General features: G+C 39.5%; 2 protein-coding genes across 2 annotated transcripts; both read left to right on the top strand.

Annotated features, from left to right (window-relative positions):
- The first annotated feature begins 146 nt into the window (after positions 1-146).
- Positions 147-14,651, top strand: TMEM9B (TMEM9 domain family member B). The gene is made up of 5 exons (XM_058688173.1): positions 147-381; positions 2,496-2,587; positions 6,795-6,903; positions 9,014-9,148; positions 13,470-14,651. Exons 1-5 carry the CDS (start codon positions 277-279, stop codon positions 13,623-13,625), a joined length of 597 nt encoding a protein of 198 aa, XP_058544156.1. The 5' UTR covers positions 147-276; the 3' UTR covers positions 13,626-14,651.
- Positions 14,652-18,010: 3,359 nt separating this feature from the next.
- On the top strand, positions 18,011-22,981 carry ASCL3 (achaete-scute family bHLH transcription factor 3). Its single transcript, XM_058690582.1, has 2 exons — positions 18,011-18,155; positions 22,051-22,981. The coding sequence occupies exon 2, from the start codon at positions 22,063-22,065 to the stop codon at positions 22,606-22,608; it is 546 nt and encodes a 181-aa protein (XP_058546565.1). The 5' UTR covers positions 18,011-18,155; positions 22,051-22,062; the 3' UTR covers positions 22,609-22,981.
- The last annotated feature ends 2,000 nt before the right edge of the window (positions 22,982-24,981 follow it).

Genomic DNA, 24,981 nt, shown 5'->3' with positions numbered 1-24,981 from the left:
AGGCCAAGGCTGCGCCCCCGGAGGCTCCCCTTTCATTTTCGCGGTCCGAGTGTACGCGGGACAGGCGTCGGCACGGCGCAGCCTCTGGACCCTTAGCACCGGGAACCGCTTCCGGGGCGGAAGCATTTTGTAGCTGACCCGGCGCGGCCGTGACGCCAAAGCCCAGACGGAAGTGCGGGCTGAGGAGCCGGAGCCGGAGCCCGAGACTGAGCCCCAGCCGGGAGCAGGTCTCGGGGGGCGGGCTCCGGGCTGTGGGAACTGCTGGGCCTGGCAGCGATGGCGACTCTGTGGGGAGGCTTTCTACGGCTTGGCTCCTTGCTCAGCCTTTCCTGCCTGGCGCTCTCAGTGCTGCTGCTGGTGCAGCTGTCAGACGCCGCCAAGGTGAGTCTGCCCAGCCTGCGCTCCAGACTGGAGCTCCTCCCCTGCCCCTGGCCTTGCGGAAACTGAGTCTGTCAACCTGCTCCCCACCCCACTCCTCTCCCAGCCCTGCCAGCCCGACCCCTGGCTTCACAGCCCTACCAAACCCCCCACCCAACACCCTACTGCCTGATAGCACTCTCGCCCTCTGATCCTGACAGTCTGACAGTCACTGCCCCCACTCCCACCCCTAGCCCCGACACTACTCTCCTCTTTCCCGCCTGATACCCCGCCTGCGGCCCCAGCTCCACCCAGCCCTGACAGTGCGCACAGCCTGGAGAGGCAACTCCTCTAGCTCCTAGACACTTCCCTTCCCAGCCCCTACAGCACCCACCTGAAACTTTACAGCCTTTCCAACTCTAAGAGCCTTTAACTTTCCACCCTTAATTAAGCTCCAGACAGTCTACCGCCGCCCTCTACCTGCCTCACAGACAGCCCTCTTCCTCGCCCTCCCTCTCCATTCCCTAAGCCGAAGTGATAGGAAGCCCCCATGTCACGGAAATCTTCCCTCTTAGGAACTGACTCACTTCAACTCATCCCTGAATGATTCCCTCCCCAGTGTAAGAACTTGCCTTTCCTGGCAGCCTTCCCTCCCAATAGGACCTACACAGAGTCTCTCTCACCAGCCTAGTAACCTAACCTAAGTCTCTCTAGGATCTCTTGGCCCCTTGTTTGCCTTCTCTTTCCGTGATAATTTAGGGGAGAAGGGAGGATCCAAACTGCAGGAGAGGTGAAGTTGTGGCCTTCTCCCCTGCTCCAGTTCTTGGTCCTTCTAGCCTCCTCATGCTGCTCTTTAATCCCCTTCATGCCCCCACCCTCCAGACGTGCTCTGGCCCCATACACACTTGTGTTTCCTCCTTGATGAGCTAGCTCCTTCTTGGAGAAAACAGAAGGAATTCACATTAATGTCATGGGGAAACAATGACATTTGCATTTTTTAAAAACAGGAGCTTTAATCTATAATGTCTTTAAATATAGGGGCTGGGAAAGACGGGTTACATGCAGACATATCAGGGGGTTTTTAACTGGGAGTTCTTTTTGAAATCTTCCTTACCTCCCACCAGAAACAGGGACAGCAGCTTCTCCTGACTTTCAGAACGCTGCTGGCATCCTCTGCATATCTCCTGTGTCACTTTAAGTATTATAATCATGTATTTGTTTGTCAGTCTCCATTACTAGGGTGTGTCCTAATAACTGGCAGGAATCTGAATCTACTTCCTTGAGCACAAGTTCTGGTACTGAACAGATGCTCACTAAGTGGTTGCTGAATGAATGAATGCATTGTCAACAGTTCTGCCACACATAGCATCACATATATAGCAACACTGGGCCTTGTCCTCTGGGGACTAATGAGCAGCTGCCTTCTCAGATAAATTCCCTTTTGCTAATGAAGCTTCTCCTACTCCCTGTACTCCTATATTTAGTCACCTCTTTCTCCACCTCTTGCAACTTGCTTATCAGTAGTTATACTCTCTGTCTACCAGAATTGGAAATAAAGTTTCCTGGGAAGGGTAGACCAAACTGATCTCAGCTAGACTCAGCTACTTCCCTTGTGTACTTCCTTTCTAAATTGTAGCTGAGTGCCTCTAAAACTTCATACCTTGTATAGAGCTCTGGTACAACCCCTTTTATCCATATCAATGCCATTTTACCAGAGGGTGGAAGAATGGTGGATAAAAGAATTGTGACTTGTTTTATAAGTAACATTTAGTTGGATTCTTTCCCATCCTTTTGTAATTGGATTCTTATTTGCAGGCATAGCTGTCTGCTGTGTCTTTTTACTAGCAGGCAGAGGGTGATAACATTAGCACAGTTTGACTGTCGTATGACCTGTAAATTGTAAGTAATAAACCACAGATCATGTACAGGTATTATTTCAAAATAATTTTATGTAATATATAAAGATTCATTAGCATTACCAAAAAGAACCTGACTTTTTGAAAGTTTTATTTCTCAGAATTAATGGTTTTAGAATATTTGACAGGGGATGCTTAGTAAAATGTATATGGTACAGTTTTTTTAAAAATATCGATGCTAACATGTCAACAAGCTATACTAAGTTTCCATTTTGGTTACAGAACTTCGAGGATGTCCGATGTAAATGTATCTGTCCTCCCTATAAAGATAATTCTGGGCATATTTATAATAAGAACATATCCCAAAAAGATTGGTAAGTATTCTAGATTACTGAATTACCTGTCAAATTTCTTTCTATGGGTGTCATTGTTAGCCCAGACTGTTTATCCAATGTATTGTTTCCTTTTTAGGTACAGCTGATCTTTGAACAACGTAGGGCTTAGGTGTGGCGACCCTGGTACAGTCAAAAATATCCCCCAAAACTTAACTACTGATAGCCTACTGTTGACCAGAAGGCTCACCAGTAACACAGTTAATTAGCACGTACTTTGTATGTTATATGTATTTTGTGCTTTACTCTTACAATAAAGTAAGCTATAAAAAAAATATTAAGACAGTCATAAGAAAAAGAAAATACATTTACTGTGTCTACTGAAAGAAATTTGTGTACAGTGGACCCATGCAGTTCAAACCCTTGTTGTTCAAGGGTCACCTGTATTTCTTTTTAATTGTAAGTGTCAAATTCCACTTCCATTTGAAAAAGTGAGAGTAAGGCTCTGCATGCTTGATGTAAACTTAAAGGAATATGGCCAAAACACAAAACCCCAAGTAGGGAGCATTTTATAAGGGATGGAGTTGAGTTTGTGGCACCTACCTGCCCATAGCTACCTTCTGGCTATCTTAGTCCTCCCTCTTGGTTTTCAGTGGAAGGTAAGAAAGCCTCATTTATCTGGGTTATAATTTTCACACCTTGTAGGTTTTGATGATATATTGCCAACTACATAGGAGACTATGTTTAGAAGTGTCAAAAGGCTCAGGACGGAATGGGAAGGAGCCGTGTATAGCATAGTTTCCCAGTCGGTATGCCATGGTTTAAGGTGTGTCAAGAACTCCCTCAGCCCTTGGAGTAATCAAGCAGGCCTATGATGACAGCGATCTTGCCTCACTGGTCACCAGTATCCCCCTCTATTTATGGACCTGACAAATGATAAGTTTTCCACATATGGCATAAAATGATTGGGAAGCCGTTGTTTTGTAGCAGGATGGATGGGCTCCTTCTCATGAAATTGTGATATTTTATGGTTTGTAACCATGGTGGGATATTGCTGGGATAGGCTTACAAGAAAAATAGCTCTTTATGCTAGGAACTTTTCACACATACCTGATTTCACAACTAAATATACAGCAAAATTTTTGAAAGCAAAAATTAAGTTCATTTGGTTACAATATTCCAAATTGATTTTGAAAAAGAAAAGGTAGCCTTTGAGCATGTGTATTTTTTCTGATACTGTTGTCTGTTCTTCCCATGATACGCATTTAGGTTCAGTCTGATATTTGATAAGTGTGTTTTTGAAAATTGCTTGTGAACTTCCATGCTCCACTTTAAATTGTCTCATATTAGGGGGGCGCCTGGGTGGCTCAGTCAGTTAAGCATCTGACTCTAGGTATTGGCGTAGGTCATGATCTCATGGTTTGTGAGTTTGAGCCTCATGTTGGGCTCTATGCTGACAGTGCAGATCCTGCTTGGGATTCTCTCTACCTCTCTCTCTTTCTCTCTCTCTCTCTCTCTCTCTCTCTCTCTGCCCCTCTCCTACTCATGGCCGTTCACATGCTATCTCTCAAAAGTAAATAAAATAAATGTCTCATATTACAAAGTGATTTAGCTATATTCTTATAGATTTGTATACCATCAAGTTACTTTTATGATATAAGAAAGCTCAAATAAATTACGTTATTCCTATAAATTTTCCAAATACATTAAACACATTTAGTTAATCTATTATTATTAATAGAATATGATTCCTGTTATTGGAGGGGCAAGTAAACTCACTGTTCAAGTGTTTAGCACTAATCTTTTCACTGACTTCATAATTCCAGGTTCAGACAGAACCATATGCCATTCATCTTTGGGTATTGGTCAAAATAGGGGGCTTTGAAAATAAACAACTGAGAACAAAGCTTGTTTCTGATTTTTCTTCCCTCTCTCCCTTGCTTCCTTCCTGCAGCTCAGCCTTTTACTGAGGATATGTTCTCAGTTATTAACTGGCTCTTTTAAGGTAGGCAGGTTATGATTAACCAAGATGTTATGGCTTTACAAAGCCTCCAATAACTATTTGGTCCTAGGTATAGTTTTACCTTGTGGCTTCCATTTCATCCATTGTTGGCATTAATTCTTTATTGACTTACACTGTCTAACTTAAGAAAAGTTTGAGTTCTCTGGTTTGTGTTTGGGATATGATGTAAGTCCTCCTTTTGGCACTAGGGGGAGGTGTTGCCTCGTTCCCAGAGTGGTTGCGTTCTTTACCCGGGTTCTGTGTTTATAATGACCAGCCACCCAGAACCAACCTTCCTGCTTCCTTTCCTACCCCGCACAACTTTTGCACAATGCTCAATATCTCCTTGTTATTAAACTACATCAGTACTTAAAAAGAAACACTCAATACTCAACATTTAGATTCTCAAGTAATTCCTGGGTATTGTTATGAAGGCTTCCGAAGCTGAAATAGGAAACTAGGAGATAAGTCTTATTTTCCTAAGGTTTAGAGAAATACAGGGGAGCTGACCCTAGGAGCCCTGGGTTCTATGAAAGTGTTGGGCTAGGATTCTGAGATAGATTCCCCTGAATGGGATTTGGCTTCCTCTGCCCATTTTATGCCTGCACCCAGCTGGATACATTCCTGTTCTTATATATGTTTGGAACAGATAACACAAATTTGTATGATGTGAGTTGTGGTACCTTACCATACTACCAGTTGAGGCTTCTTTTTCATCAGTACCTTTGTTAAAATTAAATAACCTGTTAGGGATAACTGATGGAATTTTTATCATTTATGCCATTTTGGGTTTTCTCTCTTATGCCATGGCTTAAGGGAATGGGACACATAAAAAAGTACAGCAAAGGAAAAGCTGTAGCCTAGAGAATTGTGTGCCCCCAAGAAAGATGGGTGGGGTGAGACAGGATGCTATTGTAGAGTTCTTTAGGCAGTCAGAAGTGCCTAAAGAAGAGATGACAAAAGAAAATTGCCCAGCAGCTGGCAGGACAGGAAACTTTTGCCTACTTTTTAAAAGTTTTTTAATGTTTATTTATTTTTGAGAGCGAGAGACAGAGCACAAGCGGGGGAGGGGCAGAGAGAGAGGGAGACCTAGAATCTGAAGCAGGCTCCGGGCTCTGAGCTGTCATCAGAGAGCACGACGTGGGGCTTGAACTCACAAGCCACCATGACCTGAGTGGAAGTCGGATACTTAATCAGTTGAGCCACCCAGGTGCCCCTTGCTTACTTTTGCTGAAGGTGAACAGAGTAGTAGGCTCTTAATAGCTGGGAAGAGTAGTAATATAAGTATTTCCTAGAATTCACAGATTTCTGGGAAAAGATTTTTTTGATAGAATTTCTTTTTTCATAAGTGGCCTGGAAAATGGGGGGAAAATAAAGAATATCCAACAACAAAAATATTCAGCCTTTTATTATTTTTTATATACTTCTTCTGGGTAATCAGTTTGCACTTTTAAATATTTTTGTTGTCCTAAGTCTATTTTCCCATGCTTTTTCAATAGACCTTTGCTCATTAAGAAAAGTAATTGTTTTTTACTGTGCCTTTGAGTGTTCAGAGTTTCAGAATTTACCAACTGTTAAGTGTGATTAGCCATTCAGATACCACACTGTGGCAGTTAAGACTAAATTCATTCATAAAAGAGATATCTCATATTTGAACAATGCCCCAAGATACTTTAAATCATTTAAAGCAGTTTTTCTTGGTAACTGTACAAGTCTAAATATAACTTGATATGCTAAGTAATTTTCAATGCCTTTTGGGATTTTTAACTGTTAACAGCAGCACTTTTTTTTTTAACTTCTTTTTTTAATGTTTATTTTTGAGAGAGAGAGAGACAAAGCATGAGCGGGGGCGGGGGGGGGGTGCAGAGAGAGAGGGAGACAAGAATCTGAAGCAGGCTCCAGGCTCCGAGCTGTCAGCACAGAGCCCGATGCGGGGCTCGAACCCACAGACCGCGAGATCATGACCTGAGCCAAAGTCGGATGCTCAACTGAGCCACCCAGGCGCTCCAACAAGCAGCACTTTTGAAAATAGCTACTTGATATATGTCTTTATGATTCTTAGACTGTTAAATCTCACTAAATTGCTAATATTGAGAAAGCAAATGATTTCACTTCCCTTATTAGTTGTTCCTTAAATTCTGTAATTGGGTAAGGTCAGTGATTATTCTGGATTTCAGGAAAGTTTTGATCAGTACAAGTAGAACATCCAGGTAGCCTGATGCAGTATTTTTATCTTTGTTTTTTCAGCGATTGCCTTCATGTTGTGGATCCCATGCCTGTGCGCGGGCCTGATGTAGAAGCATACTGTCTACGCTGTGAATGCAAGTACGAGGAAAGAAGCTCTGTTACGATCAAGGTAAAAAAAAAAAAAAAAAAATTCATCTTTTTTGCTTCTGAAATAGTTCTTCATGGTATCTAGACAAGTAAGAAAATTTTGGACATCTGGATTCTATTTTAGTCACTCAAGTACTGTTCTTCTCTCCCCTCCTCACCACCCGCGAACACTTTTCCTTCCTCACCCTCAATATCAACGCCAGAGAACAGTGGGCCTGCTCTCTGCCTACCTCATTGAGATACTTTGTGGGTTTATTAGGACACGTTACATAGGTGTGATATGAAATGGCACAAAAATGCCCTACATGTATATCCCAAAACATATCCTGGCTTTTTTGTGGGCCATGTTTGCCAGAAGCTAGTAAAAGCACAGCACGACTAGGCCCTCTTCTTCCTGCCTTCTCAACCCTTAGGGAAAAAATTGTATAAATAGGCTACTTTGTTCTAGAAATAACACTTCTGGATTCTAAGATTTCCTTTCTTTATTTCTTATAGGAAATAGAATATAGATCACTCTCCTCACCATTTGGACCTCTAATGAATTAAATTACTTTATTATGGTGGCTAACAGTTCTCCTCCCCAATTTTAATTTTTTTTTTTTTTCAACGTTTTTTATTTATTTTTGGGACAGAGAGAGACAGAGCATGAACGGGGGAGGGGCAGAGAGAGAGGGAGACACAGAATCGGAAACAGGCTCCAGGCTCCGAGCCATCAGCCCAGAGCCTGACGCGGGGCTCGAACTCACGGACCGCGAGATCGTGACCTGGCTGAAGTCGGACGCTTAACCGACTGCGCCACCCAGGCGCCCCTCTCCTCCCCAATTTTTTACATGGAACTTCCTATTCATTTTCCCTGAGAAAAGACTTTATGAAGAATCTGGGGTGGTCAGTGTAACAATTACAAAGATTTCTGTGGGAGAGTTTCTGTTCCAGCAGAATGCTATCCGGTAGAGAAATCCTCACTGTACATTTTTATTTTTCAACTAAATTTTTGATGTGTAATTACATGAGTGACCCTGAAAGTCACTCACTGTAAGTGTATAATTGAATAAATTTTGGGAAATTTAAAACAATTTAAAAAAATTTTTAGATTTAGTGTTACAACATTCCCATCACCCCAAAAAGATCCCTCATGCCTATTTACAGTTACTCTTATTCCCACACCTTAGCCCTTGACAATCACTATTCTGCTTTTTGTCTCTACAGATCTGGATATTTCATATGAATAGAGTCATACAATATGTGGTCTTCTGTGGCTGGTTTCTTTCACTTAGTATGTTTTTAAGGTTTATCCATGTTCTAGCACGTTATCAGTATTTAATTCCTTTTTATTACTGAATAGCATTTTAGTATATGAATATACCACACTTTCATTATCCATTCATTAGTTGATAGACATTTGAGTTATTTCCACATTTTGATTATTATGAATAATGCTGTCATAAATATCTGTGCACATGTCTTTGTGTGAATATATGTTTTCCTCTCAGGTAGATTCCTTAGAGAGATAAGTTTATTTTAACTTTTAAGAGACTGCTGGAATGTTTTCCAAAGTGGTTGTACCATTTTACATTCCCACCAGCAATGTATGAGGGTTCATGTTTTCCACATTCTTGCTAACATTTGGCACTGTCTATCTTTAATTATAGCTGTTCCAGAGGCTGTACTTTTTGACAGCATACAAATTAAGATCTCAGGGAAATCACTGACCTGAAGTGTATTTTTGTATATCTAAATTGATCTAAAAGAGTATTCTGTTGAAATTCATCTGAATTACATTTTTTGTAAGGGTTCCTTTAAGTTGTCTTAACACAGTGCTGCTGAATCTAGGATACCATCTTCAGGTGAAAAAAGCAAACTGTGTGCTAGCAGCTTTGACAGATGATTATCAGCAGGTGAAGACGGAGTTTTGAAAACTTGCAAAAAGATCTCAAAGACAACATGCTTACTTTCCTCGTTCTATTTAAATAATACTTTGGCGAAGAGTTGAGTTTGTTTATGTTGGAATCTGGTTTGTATAAGAATCCTATATGCTTTGCTGAAAAATCAGTCTTCACTGTGGTGTCATTATTACACAAAATTCTGATTTCTTGGCTTGAATAGAGATGTAACTTAGTTTCAATTTCCTTCAGGTTACCATTATAATTTATCTCTCCATTTTGGGCCTTCTACTTCTGTACATGGTATATCTTACCCTTGTTGAGCCCATACTGAAGAGACGCCTGTTTGGACACTCACAATTGATACAGAGCGATGATGATGTTGGGGTAAGTACTTGGCTTGCCCTAGCTGTGATGGCCAGTCTCTGTCCTCATCTGATACAAAGAGCAAGTGAAAAATGGTCGCATATAGATGTTCATGTGCTGGAGCAGATGCTCAAATAGAGAAGCTAAGGACTGGTCTGATTGTAGTATATGTCTCTTCATGAGGAAATTGCTCTGTAAAGCCATCAATATGGTAGCTTAAACTTGGTGAGTGTGCTGCACAAGGCTTTGCCCTTTAGTATCAAGGGCATAATCTTCATTGCCTTTCCCTGTTTACACTGAGAAAAGCTTCTGAGATAGATTTCTCCCCAAGCTCCTGCCTGAATACCTTCCCTGTCAGCATGACCAAATATATTAGAAGGCAGAGGCTTTAGTGAAGGGAAGCATGAAGACAATGTTTTTTTCTTAATGAGGTGCAGCTTGATAACCTGCTGATGTTTTATATTTCTTTTTCCCTCCTTCTAAAAAAAAAAAATCTCTGATCTTTGAAGGAAAATAAAACTATCATTCTCAATTCTCTTCCTGTCTTCAAAACACATTTATATTTGTACGTATACTTGGTATAATGTGTGTAAATTAGTTTGTGGTCTCCTTTTTATGTTAACATTACTTCATTCACAAACGTCTAGTAATGAACATACTCCACAGACTTGTTATTTATTCAGTATAACTGAGAGAATTATATTGTTTTGTTATTATCCTGTTTGGGCCTCTTTCCAAATTTTCTACTATTTCATTCTTCTATATGTACATATTCTCAGAAATTACTTTTATTTTGGATTACTCTATTGGCCTATGTTCCTTAAAATGGGTAAAATTCAACAGTTTCAAGAGCCAATCCCAAAAGCTTAAGCCAGCGTGAGCCCATGCCAACCATAGTCAGAAGTCCTTTTACTCTGGAATGGCTTGTGGACTTGTTGCTAAAAGATGGGAAGAGGATATCCTGACTAGATGGCTTGAGTTATAACTACAAACAGAGCCTACTTTTCAATGAATACATTGTTATCATATGAATATCAATTATGAATACTTAACTGATTTGGGCAAGATTTCATTTATGTTTTGTCAAGAACTTTCATAGAAACACCTCTGCCTCTTTTTTCCTTGCTTCCTTATTAATTCAACCAATACATAATGAGTAACTTTTCTGTATCAGGTCCTCTGCTAGGGACTAGGAATAAAGAGATGAATGAAACAGAGACAGACACATAAAAGAAATGACTAATTACAGTACGTTTCCACCTTTTATTTTTAAACATGTAACAAACGCCTATTTATTTTGTAAGAATTCAAGGCAGGGAGTGATAGGCTGGGAGAAAGGTCAAGACTGGAGATCTGATGTGGTCAAAAACTAGGCATACGGGGCTAACGGGACAAGAGAGCTAGAAGCACAGGAGGTTGTATACCAGAAGCATTAGAGTATCAAATACTGTTCCCATGTTACTTTTCATTCACATATGACAGATTTTCTCCACCTCAACAGTATTGACATGTTGGGTTGGATAATTCTTTGTTGTGGGGTATTCTCCCGTCCATTGTAAGGTACTTAGCCGCGTCCTTGACCTCTGCCCCCTAGATGCCAGTAGCACCCTTTATCCCAATCATGATAATCAGAAATGTCCACGGATATTGGCAAATGTTCCTGGGGGGCAAAACACTCCCAGCTGGGAACTAACATGAAAATGTTGTGTATTAAAGGCCACATAAACCATTTCATAATAGGCACCCAGATAGAAAGTCTGACTTAAAACTATATTCTTTGCAGTATAAAATATCTGGCTCCTGATTTTAGAAATAATGTAACACACATAGAACATACAAGAAGTGGATGCACAAATGCGTAGAAGAAAACATGTAGGAAAGTCACGTGATTGGTAGGGTAATGTGCTTAATAACCATTTTGTTCACCAGTGATTGATTCTGTGCATATGTTAACTGAAAACATGTTCTCTGAGATGTCTGGCTGACTCTTGGATATCTATTGACTTGATTCTGGGCAGAGAGAGAGGTTTTCTAACCTCCACCTGTGAATTTATGGTAACAACTCTGTACAAAAAGAAGTTAAATTTAAATTCCTACAATTGTTGCTTATCTATCATGAGGGTTCTTTAGTATTTATGTGCTTTTAAAAATGCCTTATTAAATTCTGTTAAATTCTTTTATTTTTTCCATTTTTGTTCACTGTAGAGCGTTTTAAATCAAGTGAGAATTAGTACAAATAGTTAAGAAGCTCACTGCAAGTAGTCACAATATTTATCGTATCATGTATCCATGACACATCATTGCTGTTATCAAAGCATTGCATTAAAACATGTTTTGTATTTATTGTAATTTTATCAGGTGTAAAAAGAACAAACATATAAAAGGGGTAAATCTCTATTTGCATTCTCCCAGCATCCATGACCATGAGCAGCTAGTTCAATCTTGTTCTGATAGGTGGAGAACAGACCAGAAGGATTAACTGGTTTGTTTAGTCCTTTAAATTTGTCCCTCAGGAAGGTTTTTCTCCCCCTACCTTGAAGGGTAGATAACAGGACTATGAAATTGAGAGCTGCTCTGCTGATAAAGTACATCCCAGTCTTCCCAGTTTTGTTTATGTCAAAACAAACCAATGGTAATACTATTTTATATACAACTTCATTGAAGCACCATATTCCCATAGAGTCATTTTAATCTACTTGGACAAAATCAGTGTGTAGAGATGATGTAACACCAAGTCAAGGTTAGGTGAGGTAAGCCTTGTGTTTGCTTGTTAGATGACCTTGGGTCAGTGTACTTCAAGTAATCAAACAACTTCAGCCTTCCTCTTTCCTGACCTTTTTTCTTAAATCTTTGAAACATTTTGAACTTTATGGAATATGTTTTTATTATTTTAATTTGTAAGGTTAAAAATTTTTTAAAGGGACAGGGGGCTTGCCGTTTGCCTTTGTTGTAACAAGCTGGTACCTAAAGTAAGTGAAAAGTTGAGGCGGTTTTGGCAGCGAAGGCAGGGAAAAAGATTCCTTATAGAAAACTCTTTGATGTCTTTGAAATGTAGACATTGTGTAAGTGTCTTTCTATAAAAAGAAGACCAGGTGTTATAGCTCCACATAGTGAAAGTTGTATATATAGTTAATGTGGTTATGGATAGCTTTCTATAGACGTGCTGACTCCCGCCCTGGATATATAATGGAGCTTTTGCAAACGTGCACAGCAAAACAATATTTCTTTCTTTGAGGCAAGGTTTAATGAGAGAGGTACAACTTGTGACTTGGATCCTATGTTGGAACATTTAGAAGCTTTGCTAACACAGGGTTCAGGAAGAAGATCAAGGAAAAGGCAAACAAAAGCAATGAACTAGTATTGAATGCTTTTTGTCATTTAGGCAGCTGTGTTTATATCAAATCCATAGATAGATTAGCATAGTGGTTTCCTGTGTAATGACTACAAACATCAGTGGCATTGGTTTACTTTCACCAGGATAGCTTGGTTTTCTACACAGGTACCTGAGTAACCCTTCAGTAGCTTCTTTCTGAAAGCAGCAACTAACATGGAAGCCCCTGAGTGCCCAGTAGTGAAAGATTCAAGTACTTATCAAATAAAAAGGCTGAAGTAATAATTCCTACTGTCCTTGGTAATAGATGGTAATTGTAGCACTTGAGCTATGTCTCTTTGCCTTACAGACTCGGGGAGGGGGAATGAAAAGGATTTTGGAAACCAGTCCATTTAGTGTATGTGTTAAAGATGCAGGGAAATATTAAAACCAGCCAAGATAAGATCCTGTCAACTCCTCTCCCAAGGATGAATGTGGCCCCAAGCTGGCAAGTTAACAATTCTAATGTAATGGGAGTCAGGAAAATTAAATGACAAGTCTTTCCTCTGCAAGATTAGCTATATAGTATTGAATAAAACAGGGAGAAGTCCTGCTTTTCATATCTGTAACAGGTAGCTATTAATGTGGAAATGGATTTTCTTTCCCCTACTTGTCAGGGAAAGCTTGTCTTTAACATAAATGACCACTGTCTGTCTTGGTCCCTGCTTCTTCTGGGAAATGTCTTTGGAAATGGTGACCCAAGGAAACATTTCACAAATACCTCCTCATCACTCATACTACTTGAACCACCTATTACTGTAGTTGAGTTCATCCTACTTCTGGCACTTGGGTGCCTAGGAGTGCTTGGTCAAAGAGATGGTCTGTTGTTTGTAAAGTCCAGTTGCTCCTATCTCTGTGGCTGGATAATGGCAGTTTTGTGTGTGTGTGTGTGTGTGTGTGTGTGTGTGTGTGTGTGTGTGTGTTTCACACTATCATGCCATCTCTGATGTTCTCCATTCCTGGACTTTTCAGGATCACCAGCCTTTTGCAAATGCCCACGATGTGCTAGCCCGCTCCCGTAGTCGAGCCAATGTGCTGAATAAGGTAGAGTATGCCCAGCAGCGCTGGAAGCTTCAAGTTCAAGAGCAGCGAAAATCCGTCTTTGACCGTCATGTTGTCCTCAGCTAATTGGAAATCATACTGCAGGTGATTAGAAAGAAATAAGGCAGACAACTGAAAAAAAAATTGACTGAGTATTCCTGGGTTTTGTTTTAATACCCTGTTGATTTCACCAACTCTTGCTGGGAAAGTCAGCATTGGAAACAAAAATGTGCTTGGTATTTTATTTTCTTGTTAAGGTATTAATACAGACATTTTTAAAAGCACACACCTCAAAGTCAACCAATAAACCTTTTTCCTATTTGTGACTTTTACTAATAAAAAATAAGTCTGCCTGTAAATTATCTTGAAGTCCTTTACCTGGAACAAACACTGTCTTTTTCACCACACAGTTTTAACTTGGTTTTCAAGATAATTTTCAGGTGTTGTTTTGTTTTGTTCTGTTTTGTTTTTCTGGCAGGGGCGGGGAGGGATGTGTGGGAAATGGTTAGCTTAACTTTTCTCAAGTCACTTTACTAAACACACTTTTGTAAATAGACTTAACATTCTATTTTCAAGTTTCATTTATATTTTGCAGTGTAGCCAGCCTCATCAAAGCCCTGAATTACCCATTTGAATTTTGCACTGACTATATTATCTAGGTATCTGGTTTGCCTGTGGCTGCACTTTATGGTAAAGTGGATCTGAAATACCTGGTGGCTCTTCATAAAATGCAGATTTTCCTCATGTACTGTGATGTCCGATGCAATGCATCCTAGGACAAACTAGCAATTTGCTAGTTTACTCTAATGACTAAACATAGTCTGGTGTGTGTGGTCTTTCTCATCTTCTGCTAGTATCTTTAAGGATGAATCGTAAGAACTTGGACACTTGCAATAAAGGAATTTTCTTTTACCCCAAGCCTCTCTGGATTGGTGACATACACACCTTTGTCAACATTTCCGGTCAGGTGGAGAGGCAGCTGTTTGAGCTCTAGTGTGTTCTGAGGTTCTGGGGGCCTCCTTCTGAAACGTGTAACAGTTATTGGATAACTGGCTTTTTTCTTTGGACGTCCTCTTTGGAATGTAACAATAAAAATAATTTTTGAAACACTTACCAGTATATCTATGTCCCCTAACTTTTCTCTCCTCCTTCATTTGCTGCATAATACATTCAAAGATACAAAGACATTTGGTATCATGTTATGAGACTACTGTTTTATGACAGTTTAATTATAAAATATTGGTACTAAATTGTGTGTGTGTGTGGAGAAAAAGGGAGAAAGAGAAAATGTATGGGTACTTTGATGTGGCCCTGAAAGTATACAAATATTATTTTGACAAATTGAGAGATTAAAATTCATGAAAAAAAAACACATGAAGGAGTGCTTGTTCTAAGAAATTCTTGGCAAAATGATAATTAAATTACATTAAATTAATAAGGCCAAGGTTTTGGGAGCTCTTAATGGGTTTTTTGGCTAATCAAAAACATTTTTTTTGAACCTACGAACCTAATCTAAACTTATTGATTTTATTGTTAGTATTAAAAGATGTAAGTTCAACTACAACCAAGTGGAATTTATCTCATGTATGCAAGTCTGATTGAACATTGAAAAAGCAACAAAATCTATCACAGCAACAGGCTAAAGAAAAATGACATGATCCTATCAATAGATGCAGAAAAAGCATTTGACACAATTCAAAACCCATTTATGATAAAAACTCTTGGTAAACTAGGAATAGAGGAGAAATCCTTCAACTTTATAAAGAGCGTCTACAGAAACCTATAGCTAACATCATACTTCATAGAATCCAGAAGATTTCCTATTAACCAGGGACAAGGCAAGGATACCATATCTTCTCATCACTTCCTTTTCAACATCATACTGCAAATTCTAGCTAATGCAATAACAAGAAAAGAAAAGTTCTACGGATTGGGAAGGAAGAAATAAAACAGCTTGGATGATACGATTGCTTACAAAATCCAAAAGAATTAGCAAAACAAAACCCCCAAACTCCTGGAACTAAGTGATCTGTACAAAGGTTGCAAGATAGAAGGTTAATATACACAGGTCAATTGCTTTCATATATACTATCTAAACAAGTGAAATTGAAAACAATACAGAGGCACCTGGGTGGCTCAGTTGGTTAAGCGGCTGCCTCTTCATTTCGGCTCGGGTCATGATCTCATGGTTCATGAGACCGAGCCCCACATTGGGCTCTATGCAGACAGCACGGATCTTGCTTGGGATTCTCTCCTTCTTTCTCTCTCTGCCCCTCCCCTGCTCCTGTTCTCTCTCTCGCTCTCAAAATAAATAAACATAAAAAAATACAATATAATTTACATTAGTACCCCCCAAAATGAAATAGGTATAAATATAACAAAATACGTACAAAATATACATGAGGAAAAACTACAAAACTAATGAAAGAAATCGAAGAACTAAATAAATGGAGAGATATTACATATCCATGGATAGGACAACTCAATACTGATTGACAAGATGTCAGTTTTTCCTAATGATCTATAGATTCAACACAATCCCAGCCAAAATCTCAGCAAATAATTTTGTGGATATCAACAAACTGATCCTCAAGCTTATATAAAGAGACAAAAGACCCAGAAAGCCAACACAATATTAATGGAAAAGAACAAAGTCGAAGGACTGACATATCTGACTCTAAGACTTAATATAAAGCTATAGTAATCAAGTCAGTGTCAGTATGGTATTGACCAAAGAATAGATACGTATAGAACAGAGAGCCCAGAAATAGACCCACACAAATGTGGTTAACTAATCTTGACAAAGGAACAAAGACAATGCAACGGAGAAAGCATTTTCAACAAATGGTGCTGGAACAACTATATCCACATGCGAAAACAAAACAAACAAAAACACTAGATAACAGACCTGAGACCCTTCAAAAACTTAAAATAGATCATAGTGCTAAATGTAAAACACAAAATTTAAATGCCTAGAAGATAACATAGGAGAGAATCTAGATGACCTTTGGTTTGGTGATAACTTTTTAGACAAAACACTAACAACATGAATGGTGAAAGAAGTTGGAGTTCATTAAAATTAAAAACTTGTGCTCTGTGAAAGACACTGTCAAAAGAACAAGATGAGCCACACACTGGGAGAAAATATTTGCAAAAGACATACATTTCTATGATCCAAAATATACAAAGAACTCCTAAAACTCAACAAGAAGATAAACAACCTGACTCAAAAATGGGCCAAACACCTGAACGGTACCTCACCAAAGAAGATATACTGATGGCAAATAATTATATGAAAAGATGCTCCATGTCATGTGATTAGGGACATACAAATTAAAGCAACAATGAGATACTACTACACACTATTGGAATGGCCAAAATCCAGGACACTGACAACACCAAATGCTGGTGTGGATGTGGAGCAACAGGAACTCTCATTCGTTGCTGGTGGGAGTTCAAAATTGTATGGCCACTTTGGAAAACAGTTTGGCAGTTTCTTAACAAAACTAAACATGCACTTATTATATGATCCAGTAATCACACTCCTTGGTATTTGCCTAAATAAGTTGAAATCTTATCTTCACACAAAAACCTGCCCACGGATGGCTATAGCAGCTTTATTCATAATTAGCAAAACTTGGATGCAACCAAGATGTCTTTCAGTAGGTTAATGGATAAGTAAACTGATACACCCAAACGATGGAATATTATTCATCACTAAAAAATGAGTTATCATGCCATAAAAATACATGGAGGAAACTTAAATGCATTTTACTAAGTGAAAGAAGCCAATCTGAAAAGGCTACATACTGCATGATTCCGACTATATGACATTCCGGGAAAGGCAAAACTATGGTGGCAGTGAAAAAATCAGTGGTTGTCAGGGGAGGGATGAAAAGGTGAAGCATAGAGGCTTTTTAGGGCACTAAAACTATTCTGTATGAGACTGTAATGGTGGATGCATGTCATTATACATTTGTTAAAACTCATAAAATGTACACTAAGAGTGAACTGTTGGGTAAACTATGGACTTTGAGTGATGTGTCAATATTGGTTCATCAATTGTAACAAATATGTTACTGGGGCGGGATGTTGGCAGTGGGGAAGGATGTGCAAGTGCAGGGAATGGGTATATGGGATCTTTGTACTTTTTGCTCAATTTTGCTGTGCATCTAAAGTTACTCTGAAAAATAAAGTCTAAATAGAGGAAAATACAACAGGTATCTTAACAAAATGTATTAGGTTTATATTTAGGTTCATGTTTACCTCCCTGGTTATAGCCTTAATCTCTATTTAAAAGAATATTGACCAAATTATGAGACTATTACTTAAAGATACTTTCCATAAATAATTTTGATAGAAAATCATATGAATCAGATGGCTGGGAGGCATTCCTTTTACAAAATAATTTGTTATAAGAGTCCAGTTTTGTAAGCAAACCTTTCTCTTTAGTATTGTTATGTGTTGTCATATCTACATATTAAGTAGAATGGCTAAACCGGAACTAAGCAGTTCTGTTTAACTGTAAGCTACTTTGCATACAGTTACTAAATGATCACCTATAAATCAGGTTACGTCTGACACAGCCCAAAATACAGCATCTTAGCTACAAAACAGGTAAGAGACTCTTTTCCAGAGTGGCCCACAGAGGGAGAATAAGAATATGGCTTTTAAGAAAATTCCCAGGCACAGTTGGTAAATGATGAATTTTATCAACTGATTATTCCATTGTCTTAAACTATCAAATAAGCCCATAAATTGAAAGATCCAGATTTTGCTGGTGATTAGATCTGGAGAAGTGGAAAGGGTTTGGTTTGGAAATCAGGAGACCTAGGTTCTGACCCCTGCTCTGCTATGAGCTCTGCAAGCTTAGCCAACTCACAACCTATGAGGGATTAATAAGAGGAGTTGTAAGATTCTTTCCATCCCTAAGATTCCATAAATCAATTATACGTGCAGTTGTAGCGTTTTTTTTCTTACAGGCTAGATATTTTTAATATCTTTGAAAAGTTGAAGTTTTTATGCTCAGCAGAACTACCGGAATCTCTTAGGATTTTATCATTAAGACCTCATCATTTATTTCCCAGAAGACAGAAATCTGAGATTTTCCCAAGATAGGTGCATTTGTTAGCTGTGCATGTATCTGGAGCTGTGAAGCCCCAACACCAATAATCTGTGTTGCTTTATTTTTAAAATCTGTACTCAATTTCTACAAATACTTCTATCCTCCAGTAGGTTTCTATCTTGACCCTCTTCTTTACTGCATTTATCATTGTATCACTCTGTTGTGTTGTGATTAAATTTTATTCTTTGAGTAAAAGATAATCATATTTCAATGCTACTACATTGATTGGTGAACTTTTGGGAAATGCTTAGTAAAAAAAAAGCTTCTCAACAGCGTGTCTACAGAGACACCAAGCTCTTTTTCTAAGAATTATGCATAGTCTAGTTAAAGCCTAGAAACTTTCAAGTACCTGTGGCATATGTAAATTACTCAGATTTCATCTGGGTCAAGGTTTAAGACATTAAAACTATCTGTCAGGGTAAAACCATACCTATAGAATTCTTGCGTGTAATTGGCTTTGCTGACATCTGCTTTACGTTGTGATACTCTGTTGTGTCAGTTCTGGCTTATTAGCTATAGGCAGAAATAAGGCTCTGCTGTTCTCAGAAATGTAGAAATATAGACTCCATACCCACTGTGCCATTTTTGTAGCTTCTGCCATCCATGTTCTTTATCTCTTATCCTCTGGAATTCCTGCCTTGGGAATTTCCTAACTTTTCTCTCAGCAACTTTTTATTTTTGATAGAATCTTGGCTAGTTTTTAATCTTCAAGAGATTGTTGTTTTATGTTAGTTATTTTAGGCCAATTTGGTCAGTAATTTGGAATCTTTCATTTCTTGTTCCTTTGTTTTGATTTTTAATTGCACCTACACACTTGTCTCATCCCCACCTCCAACCCCCAACCCCATATTAGCAAGAGGTTTTCCTGGCATTTGCTCCTTTCCTGGGTGTTTCACCATGACTTCTTATAGCACTCCTCACCTCTCACCCTCCCCATCCCCATCACATACTGCCCTCTCTGATTCTATAGTCTTTTTCATCTTTCAGTCGCCATACTAGATGGGATAGGCTTTTTCGCACTTTACTTTAATACACTTCATTAGGGGCACTTGGGTGACTCAGTTGGTTAAGACTAAGACTCTTGATCTCAGCTCAGGGTTGTGAGTTCAAGCCCCAGGTTGGGCTCTTGGGCTGGGCATGAAACCTACTTAAAAAGAAAAAAAGGGGGGGGGGCACCTGGGTGGCTTAGTTGGTTAAGTGTCCGACTTCGGCTCAGGTCATGATCTTACGGCTCCTGAGTTCTAGCCCAGCATCGGGCTCTGTGCTGACAGCTCAGAGCCTGGAGCCTGCTTCGGATTCTGTGTCTCCCTCTCTCTCTGCCCCTCCCCTTCTCATGCTCTGTCTCTCTCTCCCTCTCTCAAAAATAAATTAGCATTAAAAACATTTAAAAAAAAGAAAAGAAGAGAAAAGAAAAAAATATATACCTCATTGTGTTTGAATTCTGGTGCTTAGAGGCTACTCCACCCATTACATAGTATAGCTTGCAGGTTGTTGCTATGCTCAGGTAGAGAAGGAAGTGAAATGTCACCTAATCTTGCTCATAAACAGGTCTGAGGTTTTTCAGGTGGGGAGGGGAAGTTGCCTCTTTTTCTTTACACATGCCAACTATAGAGGCCAAGCCCTCATTCCTAAAGATGTTTTAAAATCACATCCTTGAGGAATTAACAGAAAGTCATATTTCCCTCTTTTCTGGAGGCCCACAGGTAGATTTCATGTTGCTTTTTCCATTTTAGGTATGATCGTCTCTCAACCAATAGGTTTTAGATAGGCCAATGTTTGATTTTCCAGTGTTAGGGAAAATATAAGCCAGGTTTTTCTGTGAGCTGCAATTTAGAAAGGGACACTACACAAGTATTCATCTGTAAAGAAAGGAAAGCGGGAAATAACTGATGCCTGTACATTATATATATTTTTTCATTTGATCCTCACAACCACCCTGCAGAGTAGTTAATAACTCAGTTGATCATAGGAAAAAAAACTGAAGCTCAGAAAGGTTAAGAAGCTTGCCTAAGGACACATAGCTATGAAGGGGCAAAGCCAAGATTGAAACTCAAGGGTGTTATAACTGAAAGAAAAATGCTCTTTTCTTACAGCACTACCCTACCTCCCAGTTAACTCGTTACTCTGAAGTATCCCTGTAAAATCTGCTGTGGCTTTGTTATTATAGTCAAAGGCAAAAAAGTAACGGTTGTTTAATAAATGAGGTGCATGAAGACCTATTCAGAAAAAAGGAATGTATTGGTGTGGGACTTCTTGGGTCTAATGTTCTATCCTTATGTTCTGTTAAAAAAACAACAACAACAAAACACCTAAATACAGATGGACTTCATTCAATATATTTAAAGTTCTATGTAAGTAAAAATATGTAATTTGACTATGTTTAAGTATATTAGGGGAGTTTCTTATTTAAAGGAATCTTAAAGTGAATTTTTAAGAGCAAATGATTCCTTTCTTATTTTTATTTTTTATTTTTCCTTGTGGTGTATCAGGTATTACTTAAGAAGGCTATGGCCGTGAGGTTGCATGATCATTAACTCGTTTGTAATGTTTCCAGCATGTATTTGAATATTGTGGTATTTCAATGTTTCCCAAACTTTACTTATTTGCATTGCATGCACTTTCACGGTCTTCATTATCTGTATTCCACCTGTACTATTATTTACTTACTACTTTTCTTTAAGTGAGACTTTTTTTTACTCAAGCAGATGTATTTTTTTAATGTTTTTTTTAACATTTACTTATTATTGAGAGACAGAGCATGAGCAGAGGAGGGGCAGAGAGATGGGGAGACACAGAATCCAAAGCAGGCTCCAGGCTCTGAGCTGTCAGCACAGAGCCCGACGCGGGGCTTGAACTCGCAAACCGTGAGATCATGACCTGAGCCGAAGTCGGACGCTTAACCAACGGAGCCACCCAGGTGACCCAAGCAGATGTATTTTTAAAAGAAATTTTGTATCACTTCCATAAATGTGAAATCAGTATAATTCACAATTAATAGAAATTAACAGCAAAGCATTATTAAATTCTAGCTAGATACTATTGCTTGTTGAAGGCCTCCATCTGGGGAGAATCAGAAAGCATTCTAGTAATGTGGAAGACACACTCTTACAAGACTAAAGCTGTATCTTTGTAATCACAAGGATCAAAAGAGCTGGAAGAGAATAACTTTCTTACAAAGTGAGTCAGTGTTATTTAATGCTGTTCCCCTGTACCACCAAAAATTCCTCTCTTCCTACCCACAGAGTATTATAGCCCAATATCGTTTTCAGAACGAGCTCAGAAACTATGCATCAAAGCAGAGAAGTCTTTAAACTAGTGATCTCTGAGAAAGTCAATGAGACCTCTCTTTTGATCTGGCCAAATTAATAAACTTGGTTATGTTTCCAGGCTAAAGAGGAAATGATGGACAATCGAAGCTACTCTAATCTGCCAGAAAAACTGCCTGTTTTCTCTGATTCTGTCCACTTGCCACTGACCAGGTCCTTCTATCTGGACCCCATGGTCACTTTCCACCTGTACCCTGATGCCCCAGTACCATCCCCTTTCTCTGAAGACCTGCCATTGCTGCCTTTTCCCAATGATTCCCTGATCATGGAAAATTATGGTGAACCCTGCTCCTTCTCCTTCCCCATGCCTTATCCAAATTACAGAAGGTGTGAATATGCTTATGGGCCAGCCTTCATCCGGAAAAGGAATGAGCGGGAAAGGCAGCGGGTAAAGTGTGTCAATGAAGGCTATGCCCAGCTCCGACATCATCTGCCAGAAGAGTACTTGGAGAAACGACTCAGCAAAGTGGAAACCCTCAGAGCTGCTATCAAGTACATTAATTACCTGCAGTCTCTCCTGTACCCTGATAAGGCTGAAACCAAGAATAACCCTGAGAAAGTTTCCTCCATAATGGCAACCACCAGCTGCCACAGTGACCCCATTTTTAGAATCATTTGATCCTAAATAGAAACAAATAATTTCACAAAATGGAGTCTCTTACAGCATCATTCGATAGTTTTTCCTAAATGTAATTTCTGAATAGGCAAATAACAGCTCAAATGTTAACCTATGCTGGCTATTTCTTATGGGGGTTTCAGGCATACGACAATTACCTTATGTGGATTGAGAAGATGCATCTTAAGCTTTGGTGATTTCTTTCAAGAACTTTAGAGGAGCAGAAGTCCCCAGGATTCTCTGTAAATCTCCCTTAGCCCTTCTCACACACTTGGCCAGAGTCTCAGCCATGAGACACTCTCACAAAAGTATTGTAAAGTATGGCTAATGACTGCTCAATGCTTGTAATGCGTTTTGCAGACACTTCACGTGAAATGACCACAATGAACCTCTCTTGATTTGTCAAAGTGTGGTGGTTTTCATTGCTAGCATTTGGGGTTCACAGAAAATCTACACATCTCTCTATCTTACTCATGTCCTGATGGGAGAATGTCCCAGGGCTGAAGCAAAGGTAGTTAACAAAATCTTGTTGTCATGTGAAATTATTTTGGAGTCATCTTTTTCCCACATGCAGAATACTTCCTCGGGCAGCCTAGTGTAGGGGTTAAGGAGGCAGTCTCTGGAATCAAACTGCCTCAGTTTAAACTAGGACTCTTGCTACCTTCTCTCCATGTCTCATTTCTTCATCCACAGAGTGAGAATAATAATAACAGGAACTGTCCCCCATGTTTATGAGGAGAATTAACAGTGCCTGACACAGAAGTATTCATAACCATTGTTATGATTGTTACTATTATTTTTAAAAAAATTTTAAAGTTTATTTATTTATTTTGAGAGAGAGAGAGAGAGAGAGAGAGAGAGAGAGAGAGAGAGAGAGAAACAGAGGCAGAAGGAGGGAGTGGCAGCAAGAGAGAGGGAGAATCTCAAACAGGCTTGGTGCTGTCAGACAGAGCCTGATGCAGGGCTTGAACACATAAACTGTGAGATCATGACTGAGCCGAAATCAAGAGTCGGATACTTAACATACTGAGCCACCCAGGCGCCCCATTATTATTACTATTATTAACCTTGTTTTGTCCATAGCATCACCATTCTCCAGGTTCTCCTGGCCAGAAAATGTGTATGTGCCTCGCCTTTCCTTCACCCCTGGGAAGGACTGTCACTGCCCTATATCTTGGAGTCTGCCTTCAAAACGTCTCTATTTCCATTCCCATGACTAGTGTCAGCTCTTCCTTCTCCCTTAACTCCCAGGTCCCATCTGTCACCAAGCCCAGTCAGGACTTTCCATAAACTGGCACATTCATCTCTACTGTCATCTCTGTAAAGTCTTCCCACTCCAGCCATTACTCGTTGCTTTATTTTGTACACATATCTCCTTGCAGTTCCTATCCTACTATCTTTACACTCTGTATTACACACCTATCTTTTCAGTAGACCAGTCTTATTCCTTCTAAATTGTTAGCACCTAACAAAGAGCCTCAAATCAGGCAGGTGTTGTGGGTAAAATATTTGGTGTTCCTATTTTCCTATTCCACTCCTGTCATATCATATCTGGGTCACTGTTAACAGTCTCCTCCCTGGCCTCCTGGGCTCTATTCTTAACTGGTTACATTCTCACTCTGATGTTTTTTCCTAAAGCATTTCCTGTCACTTCATTGTGTGAAGATGTCAAGACCTTATGATGTATCCCCTTTGACTACCATTTTGTTTACATGTATCTTCTTGGTTTTCAAAGCTCCCACCGATCTGGCACTTTCCCAAATAGTCACATCTTGATTTTCTCATGACACCCCATTTCCTCCAAAAGAGAAAAGCAGTCTTGCAAAGGCATCCTTCTCTCTTAGCTCTTGACTCCTAAACTGGAATATTCTCCTTTTTCCCTCCATCATTGATATCCTACCTGTCTTATTCTCTCACTGCCAGAGACTCCATTGGCCTTTCCTGGACTCTAATTTTGTGCACCAAAGAACTCGGCCTTTAGCAACAGTCAGTCAAATCTGTATAGCAATAGGGCTGCCTTCAGTCAGGGCTCAACAATGTCACCAAGAACCTGTTTTGTTTAGGTCTATTCTCCCTTTCTCTGGGAATAGCTTCAGTATCCCACAAAGGCAGCCAGAAGCCCCTAGAACAATGTACTTTCTTATTTATGCATAGAAAGAGAGGAAAGAGAAAGTCTATAATCCAGAATTCCCAACAAAAGTCTTGAGATTTATTCTGATTGGAGAGGCTCAGGAACATGCCCCTACTTAACCAAACCCCAGGAGCAACCCCAGGGGAATGGAATGTGCTGATTGACACTCATTATACCTGTGGAGCTGGGGGTGTGGTCAGCCTCTCCTAATCACACAGGTCTGCAAATGGAAATGGGAACTGTTG

This window comes from Neofelis nebulosa, chromosome 10 (genome assembly GCF_028018385.1).
Source record: "Neofelis nebulosa isolate mNeoNeb1 chromosome 10, mNeoNeb1.pri, whole genome shotgun sequence".
Classification (NCBI taxonomy): domain Eukaryota; kingdom Metazoa; phylum Chordata; class Mammalia; order Carnivora; family Felidae; genus Neofelis; species Neofelis nebulosa.
This window is presented reverse-complemented; position numbering and strand designations above follow the sequence as displayed.